The following is a 21,189-nucleotide window of genomic DNA, read 5'->3' as shown; positions in this document are numbered from 1 at the left end:
TCTTCCTGATACTCTGCTTTCAGGGCTTTAATGACATCCTGCTTATGAGAAGCAGGAGCAAACAATGGGCAGAATGATTTTTATAAAAGGAGCTTGTGATGTTCAATATTCTGGGTCCATGGCCAGTAGTGATAAAATGCAGACTTTACTCAGGATCTATGAACGTTGAAGGAATTACCTAACTTTTAAATGAAAAATGTAGGTACATCATGTAGTACAGCAACTGGACTACTGTAAATGATTTCTATAGGTGCTTCAGTCAAGATTTCTAGTTGCAAGAAAGAGACTGACATAGCTAGTTGTGCAGAAAAAGGCATTTATAAGCAAGTATTTGTGATTTCCCACATTTGTTGCAAGAGCTGGAGAACAAGCTCTGAGATTTAACTTCCAGAAACAGTGTCTAAATCTGTGGCACAAAATTGGGTAGATAAAGAAACCACCATAGCAGTTTGTGGAGATGATTTCTGTAATAGGAACTTGACCTGACACATGTTGCAGGGCAGCAAGAAGGTGAAAGAGAAAATAAGCTTCGTGTTTTCTGATGTCAGAGTCTTAGTTTTAGTACTTGAGTCACAGTCTGACATCTTGGCAGAGCCAAAGTCACTGTATCTCTGCTTCTGAGAGAAGGAATTATGGGACAGTCAGTTCCAACTTCTGCCTTCAAGTGGGAAATTTCCCAACCATTTCCTTGAAAGGATGCTCAAAAGGTCATACACAGCCATGAACATGACAGGAATGTGCTGAAATGGAGTTTTTTTATATGAATGAAATTTTTTTTCTGTTCTAATTTGAAACATACTTTAATCCTACCATGGTAATTTTTGGCCATCCCCAGATGAAGAAAACTCAGCAGCCCTCCATCCCTAGTAGCCGCTGAACTCAGAACATAAAGGTAATATGATGGCTCTGAGAATATTTTTGGATTCACAGGTGGTCCATTTCTGGCCCAACTTGATACACGCAATCAGTCTTCTGGGATAAGAGTAGAAAACAAACAGCTAAGTAAAATAATTGAAAGAATGGAAGTGTGTCACAGAAATATGATGCTGTTTAAGGGCAAAGAAAGACTCAAATATGAGATAAGCATAAGACTATTTGCCCTTAAAATCAATTATCTTAGCCTGATACTGAATGTTGTAAAGTTATTATCTATCTGGTCTTCCGTTGCTAAACATTTATTAAGAACAGAGGTCCAAGAAATGTTAAGCAGAGATAGGAAGCGTCCCACTTTGATCATATTGTACAACATTATTGAGCCAAGTATTATTCATTCAGGCCATGCCCTATATACCCACACCAGCTGGGCTCATTAAAAAGTATTCTCAGTATCAGAAAGAAGTTAAGGAGTTCAGGGACTATATCTTAGAAATCATTCTAAGAATAGTTTGAAGAATTTACAAAGCCAGTGCTGTCAGTAATAGCATGTTTGCCTGATACCACAGGGAGCTAATACACGTCAGTTAAAATGTTTTAATTTTTTGTATGACAAACAAATTATGTATATATTGTCATAAGCAGTTTTTAAGGTAGTTTTATTTCTGATTAGTTTCTAGGTTTAGGGTTCACATACCTGGTATTTTGAACTAGCAGTCATTGTCCAACTAAACTACTTACAGTTCGGCATTTGCCTTGAGTAGACTTGTAAAGAGACAATATGGTACAGGGGAGCTTGAGGTGTTATTGAAGGTGTTATTTGTGGCTTAAAGCCTTTGGATATACTGATTTGATCTATAGATGTTTTATAGCATAGCATTCTTCCTGTTTTTTAAAAACTTGTCAAGGTAACAATGAGATAAGTACTAATAAAGTTAAAGCATCTTTTCCTATGATAGAACTTACTTGCCTTCATAATGCAGCATAGAATGAATAATATCATTTCTTTAAACAATCTTCCCAGCTTTTAAATACCATTTTAATTCTATATTGTGGCTCAGACTTTATTTTTCCTTCCCTCACACCGTGACACATGAACAATGAACATGTTATTTCATAACAATAGAAAAATTTTATTGCTTCTATTGAAGATAAATATAGCAAGGTTTTTTCTGGGGGTTTGGAAGGATTTTTTTCCCTTAACAATTAAAAGGCTCTGTATCAAACGTGATAAAGTGATTCACATCATGGGAATTTACATGTTTTCAGTACAGTATACAGGATAAAAAAAAGTAGCTCTTGAGGCTATCGAGCTTACATTGGTTGGTGGGCCCCTGATGCAGACACACTAAGGACTCTGCAGATCTTGACATTGAATAGAGAGCACTGTTTGCAAACCTCAATTGGAAGAACAGACAGAAAAGCCAATAAATATCTGTTTCCCATCCCAAACAAAACTTAATATTCTAGTGCCTTTCAGTTTGAAAAAAGCACAAATTGGTAGGTTATCTAGACCTGCAATTCCACCCAAAACTTTTTAATTTCACGAAGCCACACTAGATACAGTGCTATGTTATGGGCATGTTTCTGTGTTTCCTGTGACATGCATTCACATATATATCTGTCTTGGCACCTTATATGCCTTTTATTTCCTTGAATCACAGGAGCTTCAGTTTCAACGACTCACCCGAGAACTGGAAGTGGAAAGGCAGATCGTTGCCAGTCAGCTAGAGAGATGTAGGCTTGGAGCAGAATCCCCCAGTATCGCCAGCACCAGGTACAGGGCCAACGGCTCTATCTTTTTATATGCCTTCAAGTTCCATGCCTTATTAAGTTGTCCTGGATGCAGCAAATGATTCTCTTAGTTTTGTCACTGTTAACTTGCCTTTCTGAATTGGACACCAAAACTGTCAATTTATCCTAATTTGAGAAGCCTCTTGCAATATTGATTATTCTTCAGTCCTGTGCTTAAAGTGTTTTATATGGCATTGGTAAGTTTCTGTATGCTACTTTTAGAAGTTTGATTTCTCATATGTAGACACTGTTAATGGATGTTTTTCACAGTAATTACTAATTATTTCGCAAGGCTAATTGACTTTGAAAACCTGGTATTGATTTTTTTTTTAAACAAAGTAATATTTCTAAATGATAACATTTAAGTAGCTTTTAAAAATGTCTTCAGTTGACTTTGAGTTTTGCTAGAACTCTGTAAAAATGCCATACAAAATAATTACTAGATGAAATAATTCAGTGTATTCACATAATAAATTGAAAACCAGTATATTACTGAAAAAAGCCATGTTTAATCAGAATTATTGTTTTGTTTTTAAATGCCTCATAAACTATTTAAAAACATCATTATTATAAAAAATTACTGCCATAAGCACCAAATGGTGAAATCACTGCTTATCCTATTTGTGGATTTCTTTCTTGTTAATTACATATTCTGGTAAGGCCTACCATAAAATAACTTCTATTGCTTACATTTTTAAGCTTGGTTTCTTTATTCCTATGTAGGTATGTACCAACAGTAACTTGTCTCTTTAGTTATTTCTAGCGTCGTTATTGTTCTACTTGGCAGTACCATCTATTATTCTTAGCCAAGAAAACCTTCTTAATGAATAGAATGCTGTTATAGTTCCTCTTTCTGTCTAATTCTATTGCTATGGATTTAAGAATATTAGGCTGATAAGTTGTGTTCTTATGAATTTTTTTCATCTCTGACCCTTAAGAGTTGTACGTATTGGTATGTTTAGTAAGGTATAAAGTAAACAAATAAGATTAATAAAACTTTTAAAACATAAATATTAAATTATGTGATCATTTTTTAGTTATCCAGGCAGTTTTGTGGGGTTTTTTTAGGAAGGGAAATTACAAGCAATGAGTAAAATTGTAAATCAAATATTTCTAACTCTGGCTTTATAGTTACTCAATGAAATAATTTATCAAGGAAGTTAAAGTTGTTAAAATTAATTTTAATTCTATTCAGTATTTTTATTCAGTATTTTTAAAAAGCCATCTGGATGTTTAACACCAGAAAGAACAATTCACAAACTCAATAATATGGTATTGTATATCTTTCCAAAGACAAAGAGCCATAGATTTAAAAATACATAATTTTATACATAGAAAATTTAATTCAACATTTAAAAATTCAGTTAGGACTTTATTCTGATTAATTTAGCTTATTAAACTAACATTGAAATTCTTGATAAACCCCCAGAAATACTTGGTATATCAATAAAGTAAGTCAGTACTTAGAGAAAATGACAGATTAGAAAGGAAAATTCCCAGGTACTAGAAATAGGAGAGAAACTGAACACTAGACCCAGGAGCATTTGAGCTGCCTCTATAGGAGACTTAGGGACAGTCAACCCCTCCCCTCCAAAAGCACTGGAATCTTATATTTAATATTCATGCAGTGACCCAAGAATGAGGCCTTGTATATTCAAGATGGTACATGTGTGCTTAAGATTGCTGTATTAAGCTGTAGCCCTCAAAGGGCTGCACCCATGGTAAACTCCCAACCTTGTACCACATGTGGGTTTGGAGCCCAGATATGATTCTTCACATTGTTCAGAATCCCCAGCTGAGAAACTGTCATCACTAAAGATGAGCTCACAATCAGGTATTATAAAACTTGAGTCATGAGTCTCAGCTAGTAGAAGCCTATGATTTAAAACTTGAAGAACATGCTATCCTTGGAGAAATTCTGATAGGTGTGTACAGTACGACAGATACAAGGGTGTTCATTACAGCATTATTTGCAAAAGTAAGATGAGAAAGCTAATATTATGGGTTTGTTTAAAATACTACTAAAGGGCGCCTGGGTGGCTCAGTGGGTTAAGCCGCTGCCTTCGGCTCAGGTCATGATCTCAGGGTCCTGGGATCGAGTCCCGCATCGGGCTCTCTGCTCAGCAGGGAGCCTGCTTTCCTTCCTCTCTCTCTGCCTGCCTCTCTGCCTTCTTGTGATCTCTCTCTGTCAAATAAATAAATAAAATCTTTAAAAAAAAAAAAATAAAATAAAATACTACTAAAAATACATGTTAAAGTATTTACTCTGAGTGATTTTGGTGTTTTTGTCTCTGGGTCTCAGTGCCTAGTGTGGTGTGTGATGTGTCACTGGGCTCCGTCAGTGACTTTTGGGTGAATGAATGGATTTTTCAGAAGGGGAAACTGAGTTGACCAGAGAAAGAGGGAAAGCAGGCAGAGAGGTAATATAGGATTCCCCACTTTGTTTGTATTGGAGCACTAAGAGGTTTAGGTACCTAGGATGTGTCCTAAAAGAACCTAATGGTTTATGAGTTTGGAAGGGTAAAGCTGGCATCTGATTGGAGAGCTGGGAGCTAAGGTGATGATAAGTAACCTTCATTAGGTCTTAAAGGAGACCTGTTGAAAGTTGTTTTTGGTGGCACCTGGGTGATCCAGTCGTTAAATGTCTGCCTTCGGCTTGGGTCATGGTCTTGGGGTCCTGGGATCAAGACCTGCATCGAGCTCCCCACTCGGTGGGAAGCCTGCTTCTCCCTCTCCCACTCCCCCCACTTGTTTCTGTTCTCTCTCTCACTGTCTCCCTCTCTCTCTGACAAATAAATCAATCTTTAAAAAAAGAAAGAAAAAAGAAAGTTGTTATTCGGAAGTAGTTGTCCTGGTAGTGTAGTGCATAGATCAGAATGAAGAGAGACCTGGCAGCAGGCCAGGAATTTATTGTGGAATCTGAGGGTTATGAGAAAGGCTGGTTTTGTCATTCAGTGAATTAGAATCATAAATGATCCATTTTGATTGTCCTACTCACATATCACATTGGATTCTCCTATATTCTTGATATCCCCAACATAATGCTAACCCTTCCTTACAGCCTTCCCCAAGTTTCACTGGGAAGGTCATCTCTCTTCATCTGAACTCATAACTGTTTGTGCCTTTGTCAATTCTCCTATGAGATGGTAAGGCCCACCCCACCCCCACCGCTCCAGCACAGTGCCTGGTGCTCAGCAGGCCAGCTCCCAGACAAATGCTCATTGAATGAATAATGAACCTCAGCAAAGCCCTCTGTGTTTTAAGCTCATCAAGTAAGTGTGCTTCACTGGGAGGTTATCTGCTTGGCATCTTTGGGTTTGTCTACCCTTTCTCATACCTGCTCTCTCTTTCAGTGTGCTTCTCGGTGGACCTCAAGAAGACTCTTGACACAGTTACTTTGCTCTTTGACCACCAGGTTTCCATACTAGCAAGGAGCCCATTAGAAAGCAATGTTAGTGAAGGGAGCACAGGTTTTAACTAGTTACCTTTCATATTGTTTGATTGAGATCTGTGGCAGAGTTGGTAAGGTGATCTGTGAGATTTTCTTGGGTTTCCTAGTCCAAAGATGATATTATAATAACCCAAAGGGAAATGAAAAGCATATTTTTATTAACTTTTTCTGTTGTTCAAAGCATTTGCTATTATTGTCCTTACCCTGTGAATAAGAAGGCAGAGGCAGTAGCATGAGGTCCTGTTTAATAAAGGATTCTTACATTGTGCTAAATGATATGCCATGGAACCCTCTCCCAAAGGAGTAACTCTAAAACCGAACAGTTTAGTTCCCTCACATTTGTAGTACCAACGATGAATTTTTTTTTTTTAAGATTTTATTTATTGGGACGCCTGGGTGGCTCAGTTGGTTAAGCAGCTGCCTTCGGCTCAGGTCATGATCCCAGCGTCCTGGGATCGAGTCCCGCATCGGGCTCCTTGCTCCGCAGGGAGCCTGCTTCTCCCTCTGACTCTGCCTTCCACTCTGTCTGCCTGTGCTCACTCTCACTCTCTCTCTCTTACAAATAAATAAATAAAATCTTTAAAAAAAAAAAAAGATTTTATTTATTTATCAGAGAGAGAGTGGGATAGAGAGCGAGCACAGGCAGACAGAGTGGCAGGCAGACGCAGAGGGAGAAGCAGACTCCCTGCCGAGCAAGGAGCCCGATGCGGGACTCGATCCTAGGACGCCGGAATCACGACCTGAGCTGAAGGCAGCTGCTCAACCAACTGAGCCACTCAGGTGTCCCCCAATGATGAATTTTTAACCCATGCCATGAGATGTTCTCATTTTCTAGGCGGAGAAACTGAGACTCTGCTTATATTTATTTAAAACAGTGTCCTAAAAAGTAAACTGCCTTTGGCAGTTTATTTGCAGTATGCCTTGTTGCAAACTTAAAAAACAAAAATCATTAAAAATCATTTTAAAATCTTAATGATTAAAGTAATCACTTAGTTTCTCTGTTAATGCCTCTTTGGAAATCTAGTTCTAAACAAGGTTAATAAAAACCCCATTTCTGGTATGATTTCTCATTTGCTTTATTTACTACAAAAAAGCACTAATAACCCAAGCAACGTCAATTAGAATGATCCTTAATCTGGAATTGATGGTGCTTGTATTCTAAGAAGATGTGTTAGGCCAAAATTAATCGTGACTTTGAAAAGCCTGAAAATGAATTATGACGTTAGTTAATAGAGAAGTTAGAGCCTGTCTGCTTTGTGCCAAGTGCACTATAGTTACCTATGTATTTACTATTTCACCTCATTGCAGGTAGGCTATGGAAATACTTAATAAGGAAGTTATGACTTTTCTCCATTTGTGCTGACTGCAGCATAGTTCTTATATATGTAATATTCATTTCATTTAAAGTGGGATGTGGGATCAGTTAATAGAGAAGACTCCCCTTTTCTTTCTTTGTTTCGAGTATACTATGGTTATCTATGTATTTAATATTTTGCCTCATTCCAAAAGTGTTTGAAACATCTTTTAAAAATACAAAACCCAAAAATGGAGTGAGGAAACTAGAGCACATGGAAGATAATGATTAGAAAAATAAGATGAAACCAATGTTAAAATAGTATAAAACTGTATGTTGCTAACATTCCATGCATTTGCTAGAAGTAAACAGCCACTTTGGCTCTGAGTGACTAGTACCCATTCCAAAGAGAGAAACATGAATGAATTATATTGAAAATATGTGTAGAATAAAAACAAACCAGGTTGCTCAGGAAAATCTACCTTTCCAAGGGCGGAGATTTCAGTGGTTTCTCCTGGAAGCCACCACCGAGAGACCTCTTCATGATGTGGCAGACAGCATCGTTGGTAGTCTCTCACTGTACGAAATCAGGCTCATAGGTCTCTTTCTTACACTGCTAAATGGAATATAAATGGATAGAAATAATTCCCCAGGAGGCCAGTTCTGACACTCTGTAATTCGGATCAAAGATGATATTTAGCATATGTAGATGGATGGGTTAATTTCAGGTCCTCCAAGCAGGCAGCATCCCATAATGACTACTTCTGTCTGCTGCGTTCTGTACGGTCCTGGTAACAGTGGGTGCCACCATGTGAGGTGCCCTGTGTTCCAGGTCACTGTGTAGCTACCTGGTGTGCATGCCTTAACAAGCAACATGTCCCTCATGGGAGGTGAGGTCTGTACAGCTCATCTCAGGAGAATCTCATCACGGTTAACTCAGAAGAAAGTTTACTCCTTCATCCTTTTGCCTCCCGTGTGCTAAGCAACAGCCTTCAAATTCAAACTTTGATGAGCATGGAATTTATTCTTTTTCTCCTTGGAGCATTATCAACTGGGTTTCTTTCTGACAATAGTCCAGGTTAGATTTCACTGGATAGGGTGACAATAAAAGGTCCCAGTAGCCAGAATGAGGGGCCCACCTCCCCATCCCAATATTTCCCCTGTCCACTTCTACTCCTGAGGGCAAAGGGAGGGAGGGGTGACTAGAGCAGTATTCTTCCTCTGTTTTGGGTTTTGGTTTTTTGTGTTTGTGTGTGTGTGTGTGTGTGTGTGTGTGTTTACTGTGAAGTTAAATAATGGTCATTTCAGACAACTGGTAAAATTCAAAAAAGTATTATATAAAGAGTAAAACCCATAATTCTACCATTCGGAGACAACCATTTTATTTTCAAGTCACGCTTATTGAAGTGTAATTTACTTACAGTAAAATTCACCCTTTGTAACTTGCAGTTTTATGGTTTTTTAGATTTTTGGCATGTCATAGTATAACCACTACCACATAGAACATTTCCACTAACCCCAAAAAAGAGGCAACTACTTTTAAAGGTTTGCTACACTTCATTGTCTTCAGTTTGTTTTGTTTGTTTGTTTGTTTGTTTTTATGTTTGAGGCCATTCCCCCTGGCTAACCTTGTTTCTAAAGTCCCACTTTGACCTGCCAGGCCAAACTTTAATGGCTCCCACTTGCCTGAGGAATTCCCAATGGGACAAAAAGCTTGAGGCTGAACCAGTGACCTAGGGCAGCTAATTCAGCAGTGCTTAGAGATCATTACAGCCTTCCAGTGGCAGGCTGCACACTGTGGGAGGACGCCTTAGCCAGGGGAAATACTCCAGGGCAGATTCAGCCTCAAGGATACAAGGTGTGGCCTGTGCTTCCTGTTTCATGTAAGCAGAAAAATTACATGAGTGTTTCAACTTGTTGGGTAACAAAGCTGTGCAAGAAGAAAATGGAATTGGAAATGAAAAGTCAGTAAATGAAAATATGACCAGCTTTGACTTTAAGAAACTATTTCTGAGATTTTATTGTACAGAATTTCAAAACTATCCCTGATTGCAGACTTGGAATCTAGCCATTCATTGTCCAGAAACAAAGTTACTTCTCGACAAGCTGAAAGAAAAAGTTTATTTCTTTAGGGTATATAAATTGGTTCCATGAATTTTATCTTCTAAATCATAGTTTGTCTACTTATTAAGATGAAGCAGTAAGTTTTCATTTATATTGAAGTTAAAAAAAATCCCAAAAATGGACCTTTTAATAATTGCAGAAAACATTAATTTCAGCTTTGGGAATCAAAGTACAGCTTTAAGTTTTCATTTTGATTTTTGTACATTGTCTTGAACTTTGATGACCCCGTTCAGAAACAGTTGGTCCCTTCACATTGTCAATCCTTTGACTGGCTACTACTGATGTTAGGAAGTTACCCTAGACTGAGAAAAATCCTGTCCATATCAACTGAGTGAGGAGGGGAAATGGGTGGCAATATTGAAATTAAATAACTTCACACTCTTCCCAAGATTATCTCTCCTTTCAAGTTAGTTTAAAGCCCTGATAAAATAGAATTCTTTATGGTTTTGAAAAGGTCATACAATCTTGACAAATAGTCTTCTTATCGCCACTTAAGAAAAGAAGTATTATTTTTTAATGAAAAGATTTGATTCCCCACTGCCATTCAGATATTTTTTTTTTTTACACTTTATGGGGTCATCTGCTAGTGCCCATCAGGCTTCCATTGATACTATTAAAAATTCTAAAAATGTTTTAGGCTGACAGTAGCAGAAAAGGCTTTTTCATGGTTCAGGTCTTTTCTTCAGCAAACATTTTTAAATCACTGCAAAGTAAACCTCCTCAAATGATACATTCTTTAAAAATGAAGAGTCTTTGAAAAGATTGAATGTTTGTGCCTTGACAGTTTATTGCTTATTTAATGTACCACTTCAGGAAGATGCTTGATAAAGTTCTGTCCCTTTGACCTCCAGAGCTCTCACCAGCAAAACCTGAGTTTTTTAAATAATAGTTTTATTAAGATATATTTCACATACCATAAAATGCATACTTTTAAAGTGTACAATTCAGTATTTTTAGTGTATTCATAGATTTTTTTTTTTTAAGATTTTATTTATTTATTTGACAGAGAGAAATCACAAGTAGATGGAGAGGCAGGCAGAGAGAGAGAGGAAAGCAGGCTCTCTGCTGAGCAGAGAGCCCGATGCGGGACTCGATCCCAGGACTCTGAGATCATGACCTGAGCTGAAGGCAGCGGCTTAACCCACTGAGCCACCCAGGCGCCCCGTATTCATAGATTTTGTTCAACCCTTACCATTGTTCCATTTTAGGGCGTTTTTATGACCCTGTGAAGAAGCCTTCTACATATTAGCACCCCTTTTGCATTCTCCCCTCCCCATGGCCCCTGAGAACTATGCATCTGCTTTCTGTCTCTGTGGATTTGTCCACTGGACATTTCCCTATGTACAGTATCAGGCAATATATGGCCTTTTGTGAGTTGGCTTCTTTCACTGAGCATGATGTTTTCAAGGTTTACCCATGCTGTAAGCATGTATCAGTACATCATCCTTTTTTGTTTCCAAGTAATTATTCCACTGTATGGATATATATAACATTTTTTTATTCATTCACCAGCTAATAGACATTAGGGTTATTTCTACTTTTTGACTATTGTAAATAATACTACTAAGCCTCAAGTGTTGAAAGGGGTTTGCTTTAGGCAAACTTAGTTGGGGGTCAGGAAGTGATAGAAGTTTTCCTGAGCCTCTCCACCCATCCTTCTGCTCCCTCACAAGAACTTGCCTTCTTTCCCCTCTGCTTTCTGTTACGGTAAATCTCTGCAATACTGCTGAGCTAGTTGTCTGTGTTGAGTTACTTTAGCGCTGTTTGGGAATCCAGTAATACTCATCAGGGTGTAGCTCAACCAATTTCCATTCCTAAGTATTGTCTTTGGTCACTAGTGCCTCTCTTAATGGTCAAACAAATAAAAGTTCTCTGATTTCGTTTCTAATTCAGACCAAATGAGGAATAAACTATTTGATATTTGAATGTAATTATCAGAAACTCTCTGGGGGATCTGTGCAGCGAATATTTATTAAATGGCTGCTCTTATGAGCAAATTTAGTAACACTGAATTTTTAAGATGTAACTCCTATTGTAAACACAGTAAAGAATACCACATCTGAAAGATACATAAATGAGTCTGTGGCTGACCTGCAGCTCTACAGAAGTCATTTATCTTGAGCAGTTTACTTAAGCACAGTTCTTTCAGAAGGCATTTTAATTACTGCTTCTCATTGCCATTCCAGTCACAAGCCAATTTCTTCTGGGACATACAAATCCAAGTGGCAACTATCTCTGCTGATTTGAATTAAACTTGTATAAACTAGGTCTTCTGCAGGGCGTATGAGCCCAAGGTAATTCAACCAAAATTCCATTAAGCTAACCTATTTTAACCTAAGAATGTTACCATGTAGAATGTGGATTTTAAGCCAGGTAGTTTCCATAAGTAACACTTTTTTATGGACCTACAACATTATGCAACAAAATGTTTTAATCACAGTAAATAAATATTTCAAAATGAATTACCTTTTTCTTAGACTGAATGTTTAAAAATGTTAAGTGGGTCATAAGGTTAGAAGGAACCACAAAAAGAAATCAAGTTTATAGTTTGCATCAAAGTTCCACATTATCTTTTTTTTTTTTTTTTAAGATTTTATTTATTTATTTGACAGAGAGAGATTACAAGTAGGCAGAGAGGCAGGCAGACAGAGAGAGGAGGAAGCAGGCTCCCTGCTGAGCAGAGAGCCCGATGCGGGACTCGATCCCAGGACCCTGAGATCATGACCTGAGCCGAAGGCAGCGGCTTAACCCACTGAGCCACCCAGGCGCCCAAAGTTCCACATTATCTTAAGACTATTTTAATGTATCTGGTTAAATATAGAGGCAGCCCAACTATATTAATTTTCTAATTAATGAAGAGGAAAATACTTCTTAAAATTCAGAGGCCCATGCTTCTAAAATATATGTATTGTGCCATTATTTAATTCTTTTAAAGCACCATTTTAATTAAAATAATACTATTTCATTTTCTGTAATTTTTCATAGTTCACATTCTATAATTACTATTCTCAAAATATGTAACAGTGATAAATTATTCAGTCAATACAGGAGTTATATTACCAGCCCCCACTCATAGTCATTAGGCTTTTTAAACTATTTATATTGATAAATCATAAAGTAATTTAAATAAGCCACAGAGGATATTTCAAGATGCTTCCTGAAAAAAAGTTTACCTTTTTTGCTTCATAGGAATTAATAATTACTTTAATCATGTATCTTGTATCTACTGTCATTCTGGGTTTTATCTGTATTTTTTAAATCTTTATCTTAAGAAATGTTAGAAGTACTGAGAAGCACAGAGAATAATACAACAAAAGCTCAAGTACTCACATCCCAGAACTGAAAATTGTTGACAGTTCATCATATTGGCTTTTTATTTAAAATTTATTTACAATTCAAGCCTTCTTTGCTCTCTTCCCAATAGCTAACCACAAGTATGTAGTCTTCCAGTTTACGTTGTGTGCTTTTATATCATTATACTTCCTTGGCCAATACTTTGTGTTTCTTTTTTAGCCTACACCATATGGTGTAGTGTTTACCATTGTGCATTAAGTATTTTTCTACTCAGTATTTCTAATCTTTCCATGTTGATGTGTGTAGAGCTAGTTTATGTTTTTAACTGCTGTTACATAGATATTTCATACAATGATCAAATTTTGGCCATTTCCTTATTGAAGAACATTTTCCTTCTACTTTTTAATACTGTAAATATGTAGCACTGAACATTTTTGAACCTATCTTTTAGTTTACACCTGTAAGATCATGGAAAATGCATCATGATAACTAGACTACTTGGGTTGTAATAAATGTACCATACCAGTTTTTCTAGATCTTTCTTAATAGCTTTCTGAACAGTTAGTATCTCAACAGTTGTACCTTCTCAAGCAGTATGTGTTAAAGTTCCAGGGTGTGTGTGTGTGTGTGTGTGTGTGTGTGTCTCTGTCTGTCTGTCTGTTCTCTTTGTCTTTGTTTCTCTCTCTCACTCTTTTTTTTTTTTTTTTTTTTGCCAACATTTAAGATTAGGCAGGCTCTTTTAAGTTTTACCAATCTAATGTTATCTCATTTTACTCTGTATTTTCTTGATGACTAATGGGATTGAGTATTTTCTTGTCTTTATGATCCTTTTGAGTTTCCTCTTCTATTCATATTCTTTGCCCACTTTTCTTTCTTTTTTTTAAAAAAGATGTTATTTATTTGTTTGAGAGAGAGAGAGAGAGCAGAGCAGAGGAAGAGGGACAAGCAAACTTCATATTGTGCATGCAGTTCAGTGGGGGGCTCAATCCCAGAACTCTGAGATCACAACTGGATCAAAATAAAGAGACGTTTAACCAACTGAGCTACCCAGGCTCCCCTCTTTGCCTGCAGGTTTTTTGTTTTGTTTTGTTTTTTAAGATTTTATTTATTTATTTAACAGACAGAGATCACAAGTAGGCAGAGAGGTAGGCAGAGAGAGGAAGGGAAGCAGGCTTCCCACTGAGCAGAGAGCCCGACTCAGGGCTTGATCCCAGAACCCTGGGATCACAACCTGAGCCAAAGGCAGAGGCTTTAACCCACTGAGCCACCCAGGTGCTCCAAACAAAAAATATTTTTAAATATTTTTTATTTGTTTGACAGATATCACAAGTAGGTAAAGAGGTAGGCAGAGAGAGAGAGAAAAGGGGAAGCAAGCTCCCTGCTGAGCAGAGAGCCTGATATGGGGCTTGATCCCAGGACCCTGGGATATGACCTGAGCCGAAGGCAGAGGCTTTATTTAACCCACTGAGCTACTCAGGTACCCCTTGCCCGCTTTTTTTTTTTTTTTTAAGATTTTATTTATTTATTTGACAGAGAGAGATCACAAGTAGGCAGAGAGGCAGGCAAAGAGAGAGAGAGAGGAGAAAGCAGGCTCCCTGCTGAGCAGAGAGCCTGACGCGCCCTTGCCCGCTTTTTTTTTTTTTTTTTTAAGATTTTATTTATTTATTTGACAGAAATCACAAGTAGACTGAGAGGCAGGCAGAGAGAGAGAGAGGGAAGCAGCCTCCCTGCTGAGCAGAGAGCCTGACGCGGGACTCAATCCCAGGACCCTGAGATCATGACCTGAGCCGAAGGCAGCGGCTTAACCCACTGAGCCACCCAGGCGCCCCCCTTGCCTGCTTTTTTAATGAGTAATTTGGCTTATGGTCTTTGGTTCTGTCATTAGTTTTTTTGCACTGAAAAAACTCTGGGATGTATATGTTAAAATAGTACAGGTCTTAGTATATCATAGCACTAAAAGTACATTGTATTAATCCATTTTTAGAATACAAGTCCTTTAGTATCAATACAAGTACATAGGAGATACAACCTCTATGTGATATATAATAATGGAGATCTAATTATCTACATCTGCAGTTGAGGGAAGGTAAGAGCCCAACCAGATGATACTAACATTACTTTCCATTTCTAGATATCCTTTCATGATTTTGCATTTACTTACATACTTTTTGAAAATATTTATGATGTCTTCTCTAAACTCACTCAGGAAATATGTATACCTTTACTTTATTACAGAAATACAACGTAAATGCTTTCTCCTTTTGCTAGTTGGTGAAAACAAACTCTTCCAGGGAATTTTAGCATCTTTAAGTATCCTGTTTACTCTGGGAAGTCTTGTTTTCCCGTTTGAGAATATGCTGTGTTTAATGAAACCAGTTAAAAATTGAGTTTTTGTTTAAGTGCTCTCTCCAGGTGAAAACTACTTTTTTGGTTTGTTTTGAACGTAAGAGAGGGAGGGGGAAACTTTGTTGTTTTAATTTAATTATTACATTTAGACTCTGATGAAGTATTTGATTATTAGCAATGCCACTAATAAGAAATTAATTGTAAACATCAGTACAGTACTCTCAGTCATGGCAAAGACAGTTATCCTAAGATAAATGGCTCATATTTTGGTGCAGTGTTTGATGTTCAAAACAACACGTTACAACAATAAACAAACGTAAACTGAAAAAAAAAAAAAAGCCTGGAAATTTCCAGTTTAGTAGAAGGGACCATTTTATATAACTAACAATATGACAAACGTGCTTAGTAACAATGTTAAGTATATGTTTATTTTTTTCATTTTTAATTTTGTGAAGAGCTCCATGTTGACCAGATTACATTGTCTTAGCTCTATCCCAGGAGGCTCTGCCTGGGTGTCTTTCATTCTCATACCCTCAGGTTAAAATACTTTATAGTATGAGGAAGAGAACAATAGCCATCGAGCACCTATTCCATAACAGACACCTGTACTAATAGATGTTTTATACCCTTTATCTTCTTAACTTTTCAACAGTGTTTCCTTTTTGGTGTTTTGTGTTTTAGTTTGCTTTGGTTTTAATTATTACTGTACACCTGAATTTATTATTAAGATGGTGTTGTCCTCTTAAGATAGTATTATTTTATTGGTTTTTCCACTGGGTTGTCAATAAATGGTTTAAGAAGGCTTAAGGGGCAACTGGGTGTTTCAGTCATTAAGCATCTTCCTTCAGCTCAGGTCATGATCCCAGGGTTCTGGAATCGAGTCCCACATCAGGCTCCCTGCTCAGCGGAGAGCCTGCTTTTCCCACTCCTACTCTCCCTGCTTGTGTTTCCTCTCTCTGTGTCAGGTAAATAAATAAAATCTTAAAAAACAAAAAAAAAAAAAAAAGGAAGAAAGAAGACTAAGAATCCCTCTCGCATCTACTCTGCCACTTCAAATAGACACAGCCTATATAAAATGGTGTGCAGCATACAAAAGACAATTGTAAAACCCCTAGCCACCAGCTCCATCTCTACTACTACTATTTTGTCTCTCCCTGATGGAAACTGCTGTGGTTACCATTTATATTCTTGGTCGATCACAAACATATTAAAACAAGTCATGTAGATAGTAATTTAAAGATTCTAGAAAACAATCTTGAAAAACATATTCCCATTAATGTACTTTCTAAGTTTCATTATTTTAGGGAGAAAAGTTTACCATTCCTTCATCTAATCACTTTAATCTCCATGATGAAATGAAAGGAGGTTAGTATTAAGTTCACATTCTCATTACCATCTGGCAGTTTAAGGACCATGGAGTAGAAAGACTGATGAAAGTAATGAGATGTTTCTTTAACCCTTCTGAGAACTACTATATCTAGGTCTAAACCAGTGTAGGAAAAGGAAATAGAAAATGTGATTAGCTGCCCAAAAGTGAGTGCCATCCATTTTAGTGCATTTCAGCAGTTAATCAGCTTGTCCTAAAACTGAACATGGCATGTCTGCCAGGATGGGGAGGGGAGGCAGCCGACAAGTTTGCCAGACTTTGTAGTGACTGAATTGTTATTATGGTTTTCCTCCCGGAGGCTTCACAATCTATTTACTAACAAATCAGTCTAATCTATTTGTTGCATGGCTTTGTCTATTCTCCTTTCATGTTACTCCACTATTAAATAGGGGGGAAAACACTCTAAAACTGAAGAGGAAAAAAGTGTGTAGGCTACAGATTTCACAGCCAAAAAAATTTTATGTTAAATAATTATACATTTTATCCACTGTCACATAGTTTAGATGTAACTTTTGGTTTGCATTAATAGATTCTTATAATCCAAGGAGGAATGTCTTTAGGGTATATGTGTGTGTTTCTTTTAGCTTTTTTTTTTAATTGGAAAAGAACAAGTAACAGCCAGTTATTCTAGCATCCTGTGATGTGTCATTTCTGCTTCAGAGCAAGTCAATTAAAGGTTGATCTACCTCCACCTTTAGTTACAATATCAGTAATGGGGCTATTTGAGTCACAGAGAAAATTCAAGTGAAATTATCAACCATGATACAAGAACTTAAGGTACTTAGGAAGGACAGAGAACAGATCTGTATCTCTTTTCTCCGTGGCATTAGTAAAATACTTCCCAGTAAAAACTTATTTGAAAATAGTGAGTAAAACAGTATTGTATTTCTGTGAACATAAATACGAAGGTAGAGGTTATATTATTGACAGAACTAGTACTTAAGTCTAGAAGTTAAAACTTGGGTGAACTTTGCAACCATTAATGAAATAATTAATATATCTAGATCAGTAATTATTGACAGCATATGAACCCATTGATGTATCTTATGTTAATATTGCAAAATGGGAGACAGTCAGAAATTTTAGTATCCTGATGTAACCCAATGGGAGGACATGACGTCAACTTGTGACGTATTGCCCCCCAAATTGTTAGTCCTCTAAATATAAATACCTAGTCATAAGAAATTTGAAGCCAAGGGAACATGTTAAAGGACAGTGTGCTGATGCCATCAGTCAGATCCAGCCTATAGGCAAATGAAATAATTTCAAACGGGAAAAAAAATTAAGAGAGGGAGAATGAAACTAGGCATTAGAAGAGATGTTTAGAGACCTAACAACCAAATATAACTAGTGGAACTTGATTTGGTTAGTTTCAAACAAACTATTTTAAAAAACCAAAACAGGGAATTTGAATACTGCCTAGTATTGGGGGTTCCTTGGGGTTCCTGGGGTGGCTCAGTTATTAAGCTTTTGCCTTCAGCTCCGGTCATGATCCCATGGTCCTGGGATCCAGCCCCACATCAGGCGTCCTGCTCAGCGGGAAGCCTTCTTTTCCCTCTCCCACTCTCCCTGCTTGTATTTTCTCTCACTGTCTCTGTCAAATAAATAAAATCTTAAAAAAAAAAAAAAATTTACTTTTCGAGGAGCCTGGGTGGCCCCATCGGTTAAGTGTCTGTCTTCAGCTCTGGTCAAGATCCCAAGGTCCTTGGATCAACCCCCTCATCGGGCTCCCAGCACAGCGGGAAGCCTGCTTCTCCCTTTTCTACTCTCCCTGCTTGTATTCTGTCTCTCACTGTCTTTCTGTCTCTCTGTCAAATAAATAAATAAAATCTTTTTTTAAAAATTTTACTTTTAGGGGAACCTGGGTGGCCTACTGGTTAAGTGTCTGCCTTCAGCTCAGGTCGTGATCCCCACATCAGGCACCCTGCACACTGGGAAGCCTGCTTCTCTCTCTCTCTCTCTCTCTCTCTGTCTCTCTCAAATAAATAAATCAAATCTTTTTTAAAAAAGCATTTTGCTTTTAATATTTTAGGTATGATAATGTTGTAAATATGGTCTTTTTAAAATATCTATTTAGGGGTACATCTCAAGTATTTATTAGTGAAGTAATATGATGTCTGAGACTTGCTTCAAAATAGTAATTAAGAGAATAGTAGGTGAGGGTAGAGATGAAGTGAATGTGATATGTTCCTTTTATTGATGAAGCTGGGTAATGAATACATAAGGGATTTATTATACTGTTTTCTTTTTTATTATATGCATGTGTGTTTTAAATATTGTATAGCAAAGTTTTTAAATGCTAAGTGATTCAGCTCCTTATTTTCTGACTGAAATTATGGATAAAATTTGTTTCGCTTTTATAAAATTAGGATGGTTCTATTTCTTAGAATCTGCTCAGTAGATGTTCTCTTTAATAGTTTAAAGACTATTTAAATTGCATAGACTGGGAATCTGTAAGGAGTGCTCCACACGGTTCATGCTGCCTTCTCTGTCAATAATGTTGGCTTGTTATGGCAATGAATGGGAGGGGGAAGTAAAAGGGATAAAGAAAGATAAAGCTGATCAGCCCTTTCTTTCTGTCATGTTGTAAACAATTGTTCTTTTCATTCATATCTCTCAAAAGAAAACTGCTGGCCATTAAAGCTAGGAATTTAACACAGTCTTGCCCAAATACTTTTCCATGTGTGTTTGCTGTGGAATGTACCTGTTAAACTACCCAACAGTGCTTATGTGTTTTAAAGAGAATTTACCCTGACCGTCCATCATCATGATTGTCATTCCTTTTCATTTGTTCTAATAGGCTTTTATCTTTTTCATTCTTCCGTTTGGTAGAGTGAAATCCTTCACACTTGACTGTGGGGGATAAACAAAGAAGGGAAGAAAACAAGGTTAGGATAAAGGATGTGTGACAAATTAGGGATCCACAAGAGCTTTCAGAAGATGTTAAAGCATTCTAGAACCACTTTCCTAAGTTCCATAGGTCTTACTATGTAGACACATAACATATGCCATGTCAAATGTTGACTGTATCCTTGTGTCCATTTTTTTTTTCCAGAACAGTTACTGGTGATCCTTGCTCACTCTCTCTCACGTGTGAATTCATTCCTCCTTCAGCACTAAAACAGCTATTTATGGTGCTTGTCCATGAATTAAGAACTGAAAATGCTGTAACAGTGAGAAACACTTTTTTTTTCAAAAAGCAAAGCAGAAACTTAAGAAATATGTTCTTTCTTTTCATACCTAAAATGAAAATAAACATTTTTTTCAGAAATTAAACTTTACTGTTCCTAAAAATTAAAAAATAAATGTTTACATTGGTAGTCAATGGAAAGAAAGTGAATAGCATTCTTTAGACATGCCAAATTTTAAAGTGTCTTTATGTAGAGAGTATAAAGAATTGTATATAAATAAATCATTTGCTTTTGAATGGCCAAATAGGATAAATAATCAAGGGGAGTGTATGTTCAATAAAAAACTGGGGCTTATGATCATTTAAAAGTCCTTTTAAGTAAACTTTTAGATAGGATTTTCAAAACAATTAAATCCTAAAGTAAAATAATGAAGTTGTATGCATCATAAACAAAACTATTTATAATGACAAGTTTTAAGGGGTTTGGATGCCAGCCAACGTGTCTTACTACAGATCTACTGTTTAGTCCATGGTCATTCTGCACAGTCTCATGCAGAGCAAGTAGAAAAACAGGACCCTTTCCCTGCTTCCTACCAGTGCCAGCTCTTTTAATATATATATGTAAGATTTAGGGGCAACTTGGTGGCTCAAATGTCTGCCTTCTGCCCAGGTCATGATCAAGCCCTGCATTGGGTTCTGGGATCAAGCCCTGCATTGGGCACCCTGTTCAGCAGGGAGCCTGCTTCTTCCTCTCCTTCTGCCTCTCCCCCCAGCTCTTGTTCTCATTTACTCTGTTCTCTCTCTCTTTCTCAAATAAATAAATAAGTATCTAAAATATATATATAAGATTTAAACTGTTTTACACATTTCTAAGAGTGTATTTGTGTGTGTGTGCTTTTCTTTTTTTATTTTAAATCTTTAAAAATGTTTTTTACTTTTTTTTTTTTTTTTTTTTTTTAAACCTCTAAAGGGTTTTTGGAAGAACGGAAGTGAAGGAGACAATAGCAGTTGTTAGACTATGGATGCAAACAATTTGCAGTAGACCATCTATTCCAAGGCTGACCCTTGGCCTAAGTAGCACCCTAAGTTATGGCAAAATACTTAGGAAAGAGAGCCTAGTGTTGTATTTAACCATTTTACTATTTTCATCTCACTTGCTTTCACTCTTTCAAATGTCAACTGAAATGCTAGAAAACCTTTCTATTCTGATTTCCACCTTTACTGGTTGAAACACCTGTTCTGGGCTGGGCTTAAACAGAAATCATGCTTCCTGTATAATTTATGGGGATACCAGAGGGAGCTGTTTGTTTCATTTTTGTCTACTACATCCTTTTTGATCTTCCCCTTCCCTTATGGTCTTCTGGATCTTTTATTCATAGATTCAAAGCACTAACACAAAATGCTTTTGTCAAAGAATATTTAACATCTTCTAAAATGTGTTTACCTCCAGACCCTATGAAAGTTACTTGACTTGTGAAAGGACTAGTATTTTCTGT

At 37.0% G+C, this 21,189-nt stretch overlaps 1 protein-coding gene across 9 annotated transcripts in view; it reads left to right on the top strand.

The window, feature by feature from the left end:
* Positions 1 to 21,189, top strand: part of PKP4 (plakophilin 4) — a 247,763-nt gene that overhangs the window by 134,106 nt on the left and 92,468 nt on the right. For all 9 annotated transcript variants that reach the window (XM_059167273.1, XM_059167272.1, XM_059167275.1 and 6 more), the window contains exon 3: positions 2,538 to 2,650. In XM_059167273.1, coding sequence (XP_059023256.1) covers positions 2,538 to 2,650 — 113 coding nt within the window. The remainder of the gene's footprint in view (positions 1 to 2,537; positions 2,651 to 21,189) is intronic.

Source organism: Mustela lutreola, chromosome 3 (assembly GCF_030435805.1).
Source record: "Mustela lutreola isolate mMusLut2 chromosome 3, mMusLut2.pri, whole genome shotgun sequence".
NCBI lineage: Eukaryota > Metazoa > Chordata > Mammalia > Carnivora > Mustelidae > Mustela > Mustela lutreola.
Note: the sequence above shows the minus strand (reverse complement) of the source record. Positions and strands in the feature narration are given on the sequence as shown.